Here is a 12,074-nt window from a genome sequence, read left to right on the forward strand (position 1 = left end):
CCAAGCTTGTGTCACTTCTTCATGTTCTAACAGGTCTAGAATGAGAGATGCGAGGAAAAATCATTAGATTTGGGCTTAAATCAGACATGTCTTCAGTCTGCTTTTAACTGATACAGATTATGCAACATGGAACAACAATCTTTGAGTTTCACTCTTGAGTTCTGTCTCCGGAAGAACTTTTGATTCAGTTTTTCAGGTTGTCTCATTGTCTCACTTGTTATTTCCCTGATAAAATCTGACAGTCAAGTTCAGTGTTTCAGGGTTCTTTAATGAAGTGCTTGGCTTCAGTTCAGCCAAGTCCTCTTTCATTTTTTAGGAGACATGACATTTATACTTTAATTCTGATTTGAAATGCTGGCCTCTTAGTTTAATATTAATAATTAACTCATTGGCCTGGTCTGCAGAAATGCTGAGCTGCTGGCAGCTTCTGTGGAAACTCCCTTCACTTGCAGGGTCTTTAAATGTTTCAGAACGTCCAACTTTAATTTAGGAAGCTGCTTTTGTGCGTCTTGGCCATGACAAAAGCTAATCTGAGTCTTCCTGGATATTTATTCATCAGAATTGCTTGCTCTGGAGATATCTGAAGTTCTGAATTATTGATGTGACACTGTTTATCTGCTAACACACTTTTTCATGTTGTGATGAAGCTGGAGTGCTGGGCTCTGTCTTACATTTTGGTATTGGAGTCCTTGAAAATCCATTAAACTGAACTGCTACTTAGCTGGTATATTACTTCCCTGGGGCATAAATCATGTGCTGCAGCAGCTTAGGAGGCAGATATTTAACTTGAATTAAATGGGAAGGCATACATTTTGGTATATGATTGGACTTGCTGTGCATATTAATCTGACAAACATGTATTTACAGGTCATTAAACATGCACATAGTTTTTCTCATTTTATTTGCTTTTCCCATCTTTTTTCCCTACAACAGCGATTTTGGACATGAACACTCTCAAGATCCTGCCCATTTTCCGCTTCCAACAAGAACTAATAAAAGAGCCACAAAAGTATGGAAAGCAAACTGCCTTCACTGTGCTGGTCTTTTCTTTATAGAATTTACTTTGGGCAGGATAGTCCAGTTGTTCATAGCTATAAAGGTTTAGGTGGCTAGATCTTTTATCTTTTTTTCCTGTTCCTCTTTTTAAAAACAAGATTTTGAGGCAGTTTCAGGAAGAGCATGGCATTTTGTCATCTTTAGCATTTTAAACATAATCTTGTAGCTTTCGTCTTCATTTCCCCAAACAGTTTGTTCTCATTATGCTCCCAATGTTAGCAAGTACACAGGCTTACTTAGGGAATGACTGATTTGAGTCTAAGTAATGTTGATTTATGTTAAGAGTACATAACAGCAGAGTTCTTACTTTTTGTGGTTCTTGGTGCCAAGAAACTCTAAAATGAATTCCTTTGTACCTGAAAGATTACTGTTCTATTTCTAATTATGTTCCAGTCATTTCTTCGAGACATTCCGTTTGTTTTCTCATCTTCTTGACCTTCACAACTCACATTTAGCAGAAATCTCTCTTTGTAAAGCTGCTACTGTTTATATATAAATATGGAACAATTACTTTCCAGTCTACTGGTGGCTGTGATTAAATAGAATAGCGGCATGTTATTATGAGGTTTGCTTGAACTTTGTCTTAGCCTTTGTATCAAACTATCTACAAGAATTGTAGACTAAACTACATTTTTAATTTATCTGAAATTACAATAACATTTTAAATCCTTGGATTAAATTGTGAATCTGTAACTTGGAAGGAATGACCGGTGATTAATATTTGTAATTTTTAATCATAGGAAAACTCTCACTTGATAATGACAAGTGAGCTGGATGGCAATAGTTACTGTGAGTCCCGGGTAGGAAGGAAAAAAAGAGCAGTTAAAGTTCTTTGCGTTGTGTGGTGGTTTCAGAATGTGCTAATGGGGATTCCTTTGGGGTCAAAGTGAACCAGAAGTTGTGCCCCAGCAGCACACCTACTGTGCTCAGCCACTAAGAGATAGTCAGCAGGATCAACTAAAGCTAGTTGAAAATAAGCCCCTCTCCTTCACATGTGCTGTGTGTGGGCATTCAGTCCTACCCAGCCACGCTCCTTGCTAACGTCAGCAGGGGCTGGGGTGCACTCAGTAACCATCCCTTTTACTCTTATTAATAAAATAGAAAATCCTCCAATCCAGCAACTCCAGCTCAGGCAGATGCTTCCAGTCAGTGACATAGAGAGCAGTGAAATGGGGCAGCAGGAAAAATGACAACGTGCAGCTCTCGGTGGAAGGAGCTCTGAAAACCAGAGGTTTGGATACAGGCTGTTTGTTGTGCCTTCTGCAGTTGAAAGTGGAAGAGTAATTTGGATTTTAAGCGCTCAGGTGGGGAGTGATGAGTGAGGAAGAAATCACAGCTTGAGATCAAAGCTGTGCTCAGAGCATAAGCCTTTGAATAAATCAGTACCATTTCACACTTCCGTGGACCTACCTGCTTATCAGGAGAGTTCTCCTTGATCACACAGGTAGAATGATGTAGCATGGAAGACCTTATTTTTCCAGTTTCTGACTAATAAGTTACATGTTCTAATCAGCTAGAAAAATTTTCAAACACTGATCTGTTTCCAACTTATAAATTTTCTTTTTTTGTCAGTAGGTAGTGCATACTTTCTTGCTACATGATATATTATTTTCAATGAATTTTATGTAGTGATTATTATTGTATCTGGCTTGGATATATTATCACCTTCTACTGTCTTCATAGGCTTAAGAAGATCATAAAAGCTGATTTAAAATGTCTGTTCTAAATCTTGAATGTACTTGTAATGTGACACATTTAACTTAAAGCTGTTGAGATTAAACTGGCCATTAAACAGACCTAAAACACTATCATGAAATGTAGTTGTTTTCTGAAATTTGCACTTACAGTCTTTACTTTAAAACATGAATTTATATCAGATTAGCTAAGTCATTCAGAGATGATCCCAAATATATTTAAAACCACACACTGCTGAAATTTGAATTACATTTAAGCCAAAGTGCCCATAGAAATATAAAAGCCATATAAGGAACATTGGTAGGTTCCTCAGTGGGGAATAAAATGGACTAAGTGGAAACATTACATTTTGTGTTCAGTACCATGTATGAACCAAAGTGCATTGGGCACATGCAGCTTCTTTGAAGGTACCTGTATCTAGAGGGGAAAAAAATGTTTAACTGCTGCTTTGGTGAGTGGATACAAAAGAGTTCTTTGAGATTTGAAGCTTTAATATTTTTATAATTAACTTTTTGGTTTGGGTTGTTTATCAGATGTGATTACTTGGCTTCAACATAAATTTGCCCTGACAACTTACAGTGTGTTCTTAGTAGTGTTTTGTTTTTTTTTTTAATTAATTGCCTTATGCATTCTTTGTTACTTGAGTTATACTAGATAGGCAGCAGTACCTTTTGCTGCAGTTGGTAGATCAGTTTCCATTGTAACCTCCTGTGTAACCTTATAAAACATCCATCTTTTACACTGAATTTTTCCATGCTTGGAAATCAGAATTTTGCTTGCCTGAATCTAGCAAGCATTCTCTTGCTTCTCCAGTGCCCAGCTGCTCATTAGCTGTTGACAAGAAAATTGAATGTGTTAAAAACCCTTAGTTTTTCTTGTCGTGTTTATCAAATTGTTATTTCAGCTTCAGATATTGGCATCATTTATATTCAAAGCATAACGGTGGTTAATGTCCAAAGACTTTCTATTTTCCTTGTTTAACTTATAAAAATGAGAAATACAAGGAAGTTAATTGCTACATATCCTACTGACAAATTTGTTTATGGGAAATTAGGCAATAGTGTGATATATTCATTTACCTAAGAAGTATGTGGTGGGCTAATTTTGATTCTTTTCTGCCTGTAAATTAGGCAGCTCTTTCAAAAATATTGTTATAAATCTAGCTCTTCACAGTATTTTTTTCTGAAGTATTTTACAAATATCAACTAAACTTTACAATACACCATTAATACAGACCTGTAGATGTTATAATTGTTTCATACTGGGGAAACAGAGGTAGAAATGTCAAGTAGTTTAACCCAGGCCACTTGAGATTTCGAATGCATCTCTCCTATCCATTACCCTGTGCTGAAGTCATAGGATTACATCATTGCCATATTCCCTCACAGAGGATCTGTCCATAGCCCATTGAAACCACTGGGGAAAATGCCAGGTTGTGTCAGCCCAGTTTCATGTCCGGGTTGTCCTTCACGTGTCAGGGCTCACAATGGCTGCAGCCAGCTGGGGTTCAGTGGGAGGTGTGACTGTGGACCTCTTTTGGTGGCCTTATGGGGAAACTGTTGTTATCAAATGAAGCTTTGTTCTCTATATTTTATCATTTAATTATGCAAAAATAAAGTCAGTTAGCTAAAGTGTAAAAGTGAAACTTGTGCTGCAGTAAACTTTATAGAAATGTCATGATAATATGATGTGAATGTGAATTACTCGTATGTAGGCCTGGTGAAAAAAAATCCTCTTTAAAATCTTGTTCAGTCTTGTATGCTGAAATATGACCTTTACCCTAGTCTAGACATGTCCTTTGCAAGCTATTTCTAGTTTATATGAAAATTGCTTGATTTAAAACAAGTATGATAATCTGATGCTGTCACAAGTGATGGGGTTTGCAGTGTGAGGAGCTGACAGCTTCTTTGGGGAACAAGGTAAACAAAAGCACTGTAAGCTTCTCCAGACCCATCCTGAGAATGAGGTGCCATCTGCTTTATAAGTTGTGAGCTTCAGAAAGTGAACTTACTGCAAGAGACAAACTGCAGAAGGTCTTGCCTTCCTTTTCCACCACAAACTGCTGAAATTATGTTGATTGCTTTTGAAATCTCTAGTTATCTGGCACTGAGATTACACACCTATGTTTGGTACAGTTCTAGCCAAGAGCCTAGAAAATGGGCGATGGCAACTGTTAGCTTTCATGTAAAATTACTGTGCATGTGTCAAAATATACTCTTTAATTAAACCCCTATGAATTAAGTTGACTCACTGGGAAATGCCCAGCAGTAACTTGTACATTTTGGGCCTTGTTTTCTTTCCTGAAAGGTTTCGACTTCTTGGAAGGTAATCTTCATCTCCTTGCCCTGTCCTCCCTACCACAGCTGAACTCAGTATTAGGCATTCAAAAGATAGTTGCTTATTTTCTGTAGTATGCAAACCAATTGGCTTCTCAGGGCAGAGTTACAGTGCAGAAGAATAAGGATAGAAGAGTCTGTGCAGTACATTTGCTACGTGTCAGGGATGCTTCAGACCTAAAGTGTAATAACAGTGTTCATCCAGCATGTTTTCAGTGTGTTAAGCACGTTTCAGGTGTGTTATGAACATGAATAGATCAGCTAAGCAAAAACCATTTCTCTAATGAGGGCCTAGGTGACAGACAGCCCAGCTGGAGGGACTATGATTCTGACAGAATTAGCTCCTCTGTAGCTTGAAATGGATCCTGTTAGTCTATGATTCTGTGTCTTTGTATCTTCCTTTGTAAAAATAAATACACTGTATTTACCCAAAAGCCTGTTATCTGCAGCAGCCAGTAACTCTCTGGTGAAGTGTATAAAGAATAAGAAAGTGTAATGTTGCTTCTCCAATCTCTTTGAGCACTGATGGTTGACTTGCCAGAGATGTTCTCTTTTAGTTTAATAGATGATTCTGCTGTTGAGGCGTCTTGCCTGGTTTTGGACCCTTGTATTTGGCATGTCCTCATCACAGATCTCTGCAGCAAAGTATCCACCCAGAAATACCGTGCCTGAAAACACAGCACTTCCCCCCCCAGAAGTTCATGTTTAGTCTTTGTAATTATATTCATAGAGTTTTTAAAGAATTTTACTGGTGTTTGTTGTAGCTGTAACGTGACCTTTCTGAATTTCTTACAGACAAGAGCAGAGCAATCCCAAGGTGCATACTTCTTGCCTGAGTTTGCACTTTCTCCACAGGGGAGTTTTCTTGAGGATACCACGGGGGAGCAATTCCTCACTTACCGTTATGATGACCAGGTCAGTATCCCATATGTGAAAATGCTAGAGATTGTCACATTCATGGAATTCTGAGATCCAGGTTTCTGTGAAACAGATTAAGATACAGAGAGTGTGTTTATCTTTTAAAGGCATGTCAGATTGAAAGCAAAGTGAATGATAATAGACTACACAAAGTGAAAATTAAGGCACTTAATTGCAAAAATAATAAATAGAAGCACTTGTTGAAAATATTAATAGGATTTAGTAGAGAAAAAATCGGCAATATTTTAGTGATGTGTTGATGCTTACAGTTACTTCTGCAAAACATGTGGAATTGGAGGTGGTTGTCCTTTCTGTGAATTGTTTGACTTATCCTAAATTGTTCTATTTCATGGAAAAATCAGTGTGAGGCAGATCTTGCATTTTCCAGCTTTTGAAAAGTCAGCACATTATATTAGTTCATGAAGTTTTCATAAGGGGAGATTGGGTGAATTATAAAGAAACAAATGGGAAGTGTAATAATGGATGGAGCAGTGTTTAGAAAGCAACAAATTATGTTTTTTAAAGTTAAAACTCTTTAATGCTTTCTCCAGACCCATAGAAACATTATGTTAAACATGGAATATAGATATAAATGTAAAGAAAGCAACATGAAAGAAATGCTGTTAATCTTGGCAAGGGATCTAAAGTAAACCTAGGAAATGTGTGGTGTGCTGTGGAAATTTACTCATAACACAATGTGTTCCAGCAGTCAGTTGAATTTCACATCAAAACTGTCTGAATTACATTCATAGACACTTACAGTGCATTTCTTAATGCAAGAGGAGGGAATTTGTTAGGAAACACTCCCTGTAGAAGTGAGAGAAGAGCCAAACTTTCCCTGCAGTGCAAGGTATGGTTCTGAAGCCAGTGATGGGCAGTTTTATTTTGAAAGATGGTCTCCCTGCAGGAACTACTTTAAGAAAATAGTTTGCTCATCACTACTCTAAAGAGAAGGGAGAACTGAGATGAGTTTATTCAAACTGAGAATCTTCTTAGGAAGTCAAAAGGAAGCAGAGAAGATACAACAGAAAGGATGCTGAGCTACTGTGAGCTATTTGAATTTAGTTTAAATGTTTACGATAATTCATATTTTTACTACCCTAGAGGGTCTTGATTATCAACAGAAAAGGTACTTGGATGTTACCTGGACCAAACACCTGGGAAAGCAATAACTTACAGGACAGTAAAATGCAGCTGCAACTCAGGCTGCATTTAATGACGGTAGTTGAAAAACACTATAAAGGTTATACACTTTGATCAAAATAGTTTCTATTTAATGGAGCATATTTTAGGGATGATGATAAATCAAATATAACAGAGACTTAGTTGGAGTCTTTGACTAGACTGTTTGGACTATATGAATACATAGCTGAGTAAAAAACAAACAAATGAATCCTCCTCAAAAAAAATCCTCAAATATCAGCATAGTTCTATACAGAAGCCAGTTCCAAGATCAATTCCATTCGATGGAAAGAATTCCACTTGATGGAAAGCTTTCCATTAATTCCACTGGGATCTGAGTTGGAGCTAGGATATGGCCAGCTTCTGTTCTGTCAAAAATGTGATTTAGTTTTGAGGCCTGCTCTTCCCAGACACTTAGTGAGCAGTATGAAATTAAGATTGAATTCTTGGAATTGGAAATGGTGCTGAAACATCAAAATGTTGAAAATAAAAGCAACTGTATCAGTAGTAGTTTTTGTGAAAGGAAATTGAGTCCCTAAGCATTATTTATTAAAAATTATAAATACTTTGAATGCAGATGGGAACTGATCTATATCTTTAGCTTACCTTCCTGTGAGTAAACCAGAAATTCTTTGGTAAATAGTTTATTCTCCTTGGTTTTCTAGGGCATTATTCTTAGGCTTGTAATAACCTACAGTTCTAATTACAGCTTTGATGAAATGTTAACACAAAACTCATTTTTATCATGTGATAAAACTTGGCCAGAAAACTTGATTTTTTTTTTTTTGTTTCATTCTACTCTTTCTTTTGACCTTTACTCCTGTGAATGGAAGGAAGTCTTAAATTAGAGGGTGAAAATCCTTAATCAGATGATCTCTGGAATCGTTATAAGCTGGTATGGATAGGTTTGATACATGGTAGCTGTGATAAAGGATATGCAGTTGAATAAAAAGAGAGGAATATATGTACATTGAAAACCCATTTTTAACCTATCCAACACAGAAACTGAGTCATTGCAGTAAGGTTGCCACATAAATAAAAAATGCAGCAGCATCTTCTCACAGACCTTAATTCCTTAATTCAGTTGTAGCAATTCACTTTCTATCTTGTCCTACTGTGAAGGGATGCTGGCCTGTGGGAAATACACTCCTTCCTTTTCCCTGAACACCAGAACTGTCCTTTGGGCATCCCTACAGGGTCCTGGTGTTTCTATACATCCTAAGTTACATTAGTGTTGTTGAAAATTGGAAAAGTAAAACAACCTTGTGCACTTGACTCTGACAAAACAGAAGATGAGTCTGATCTGATCTCCTGTGGAAATGAAACCTCCTCCTGTGCCCATGGAAGGGAGCAGAGAGGTTCCTGAGACTGTGGCATGGAGGTGGCAGAAGAGGGCGGGTCACAACCTCTGTTCTTTTGGCTAACCAGTGTTGAGACACTTGCAGGAAAAGTGATCCTTCTGTATCTTCCCAAGTGTGTCCTTTTCTCTCTTGCACTGTTCTTTATATCCAGGCCAATAAAATTTCCAGTTTGTTGGGATAGATGGATATTATTTTTATATAGCAGCATCCTCATTGTCATGATCCAAGATTAGTTTTCTTACATCCTCCAAAGGCAGGAATGTTTCAAAGGGGTTTTCTTTGGCTGTTGTGTGTGATATTTTTCAAGCAGGGAGCCAGTTTAATCAGGATCATTCATTCCTTTGTTAGTAAGTAATCTCAGTAAAATAGAACTAGCTGTTACTTAAATATTCAAAAGTATTTGCTATCTGAAACGACAAGCTTGCAGTTTGAAATGGAAGATGAGTAAATATTAATGGGAACATACTGTACTCTGCTCTAGCACAGCAAAATTACATATGGATTCATGTTGTACATGCAAGATAGTACATTTTGTTCTGGTTTAATCTGGCAGAACTGTGCTCTCATTTTTGTACAGGATTGCACTAACCCCTTTGCATATTCTGTTGCTATGTGTGTACTTTAGAATTACATGCAGGTGAAATTCTTTGGCCAGATATTTTCAAAATTCACTGAATATCTTTTTTTTATTGCTCCTGTGACTATAGAAGAAAATACCTTATAAGACCTTAAAGTGCAGATGTCCCCCCTGATTCACTGGGGTGACATCTGCACTGAATATAGTGCATTATAGTTTTGATGCATTTACTGCTTTATCTTCGGGGGAAAAAGAGAAAAACAGTGATTCAAAGCAAATACTTATCCAGGATCTGAAAGAAGAGAAATGTTTAAATTTAACATTTTCTTATGGATCCTGCACTGGTCACCAAGTGATGTCTTGTATCACTGCACTGCATCCTGCATTTCTAAAATTCTACAGAGTCAATGCAATCTAAATCTGACTTGGTACCAAATAGGTTTTGATGCATAGCCAAAGATGACAATTGCTGTTAGAACACTGAGATTGAAAAAATATGCCCCTCTCCTATCATTCATGAATGAGTTTGAAATAAATATATAAGTAATAGCTCTTTCTCAAATTTTGAGATACAAGTTGAACCTTGCCATAAGAAATAGTTTCCTAGTTTTCTTGCTGATTTCTTTTGGCTTTTCACCTTTTAATCTACTACAAGGAATTTTTTTCTTTTCCAGAATACTAGTAGTACTGGAAAGCTTTCTTGCAGAAATAAAATGTTCTTGTTTTCTGACACTTAAGGTATTGCTTCCAAGTATTAAAACCATTCCATATGACGGACCACCAACAAGGACAGCAGTGAAAACTTCGTTGGGCTGACTGTGTTTGAAGTACATTTCCACTTTGATTGGCTGGCTGAAAGAGTGCTCTTGGAGGGGTGGGTAAAAAAAAAAAAAGGAAAGAAGAAAGAAAAAGAGTTTATCTTTGAAGTGAGAAAATGTTTGCTTGACCAGTTAGCTTTCTACTTGACCTTGCTTCTTCTAAATTTTGTGTTTACTAGTTTAAACTCACAAGGATAGCCTGAATTAGATATATGGCACTAAGTAGACCGATTCTGGCAAAGAAATCTGGTGTTTCTAAACAAACACTAATGAAAATCTGCACTGTCAGACTTATGAGTGTTTAGCTATGTGAGGTAAGGTAGAAAACAGTGAGTCTGTTTCAAGTAGATGGGCAAGTTGTAATACACAGGCTGCAGCTGTTACAGTCCTTTTAATAACTTTCTTTGGGTTGACTAGAAAGGTCTATTATAAAGTGAATGCCAAAATTGGGAGAATGAATATTCTGATAAATGCCTTGTTTTCCACAAAGAGAAATATTCTGGCTTGGTTTCTGCTTTTAAGGGGGAAAGCAGCATGCATTAAAGTGTTAACTAAAAAAAAGGTAATGGAACCCAGGATCTGAATGATTTCAAGAATTAATATAGAAATAAATTGATGGAACCCATTATTCCACCTTTTTATTTGTAGTCAAACAGCAATAACTGTTTGTGTTCTGTAAGGTTTTTGTATCATACCAAGGAAACTGTTACATGGACAGAAGTTGTCTTACGAGTCCCAGCTGGGCTGACAGACATTTTTCCACAATTTCTCTCACCTACTTCCCAATTCCACCTGCTGCTGATTGCCATCCCCCTGCTCTGCCTCTGGAACTGTGAGTCACAGCCTGGTTTTGAGTATCAGCTGCTTGCTGGCTTCTGCCCCCAGTCTGAGCCTTTTTATTCCATTGCCAGCTAGTTTGCATCTAAATCACCAGAGAAACGGAGCACACCTTTTCAGGCTCAGAGATGAGTCATGTAAGGGACAAACTTATTTCAAATTAACACATCAGTGTTAACTTTTAAGAAGTTCTAATTCTGAGAAGGGAGTAAGATCTGTAGTTAGTGCATGCTTGCTACTCAAGTACATAAAGCTCCAGCACTCTTCTTTTGAGGAACCTGACACTTGTGTTATTCTCTGGCATGACATTTTTGTTGATACCCTGAAAAAGCATTCAGAACTATTAAAAAGACTTAAGATCTTGAATCTCGATGTCTAGCTCTTCACTTAGAGATTATTTTTTGAATAAACAAACTGTTTTCAAGTGGGCATAAACTATTTCAGGCATTTTTCCACAGTGAAAACACTCCACTAATGAGCACTTAGTGGTTTCATTTGTGTATTTGGAGAGTGAACTGATAAACTTAATTTTATCCAAGCACCAGAAGTGCAACTGCTGATATGTGGCTACGTGAATTTCAGCATTGTGTTAGAAATATTGCTCTGCTGCTGAGTAAAGGAGTCCTCACTCAGCTGATATTAGAACAGCACAAATTTCACTGACTTGAATCCTGCAAGTAGTTCCATTCTCTTAGCTGGGACATCTTGTGTAAGTAACAAATTATGAGGTCAGGTTTGTGGTACTCCATACTAATCCTACAGATGTTCATAATGAGTTTTAAATCACATTCAAAGAGTTTACAGCCACGTGTTTGTAAGGTTGTGTGAAGATAAAAAGCATTATTTGGTGTTTCTGTGGAAATTTAACTGAAGGTGATGTTAGGTTAGATTTTTAATTTTTTTTTATACCTTTATATTTTTGTTCCCAGGTTTAATTTGGGCCTCTTTATTTTTAAGGAAGATTTTGTTTTGCTTTTTTGGGTAAGGAAATTAGTTCCATAATCAAGCGAAATGTGTTTCTGATTAGGAGTGGAAGGGGCGAAAGGGATTCAGGGATTAAGACCAAATGAAAACCACTTACAATTTCAGGCAAAACTACTCTTACAGAAACTGGTCCTGCATAAGTCAGGCATGATCCTGTTCAAACAATACTTTTGTTTTGGCTAATTGCTGCCTGGAAGTGTGTGACTAGCATATGCCCAAGTAATTATATCATTACTTGTGTGTGATAGGTTACTTGGTGAACTGAAAACTGTTTTAACATACTTTTGTTTGTTGGCAAACTGAATGGGGA

At 37.1% G+C, this 12,074-nt stretch overlaps 1 protein-coding gene across 6 annotated transcripts in view; it reads left to right on the forward strand.

The window, feature by feature from the left end:
- ADAMTSL3 (ADAMTS like 3) overlaps nucleotides 1-12,074 on the forward strand; it is a 174,663-nt gene that overhangs the window by 24,218 nt on the left and 138,371 nt on the right. For 5 of the 6 annotated variants that reach the window (XM_064668927.1, XM_064668926.1, XM_064668929.1 and 2 more), the window contains exon 3: nucleotides 5,883-6,002. The exons of the other annotated variant lie outside the window; for it this stretch is intronic. In XM_064668927.1, the coding sequence (XP_064524997.1) occupies nucleotides 5,883-6,002 (120 nt within the window). The remainder of the gene's footprint in view (nucleotides 1-5,882; nucleotides 6,003-12,074) is intronic. 6 annotated transcript variants of the gene reach the window in all.

The sequence above is a fragment of the Pseudopipra pipra genome, chromosome 12 (assembly GCF_036250125.1).
Source record: "Pseudopipra pipra isolate bDixPip1 chromosome 12, bDixPip1.hap1, whole genome shotgun sequence".
Classification (NCBI taxonomy): domain Eukaryota; kingdom Metazoa; phylum Chordata; class Aves; order Passeriformes; family Pipridae; genus Pseudopipra; species Pseudopipra pipra.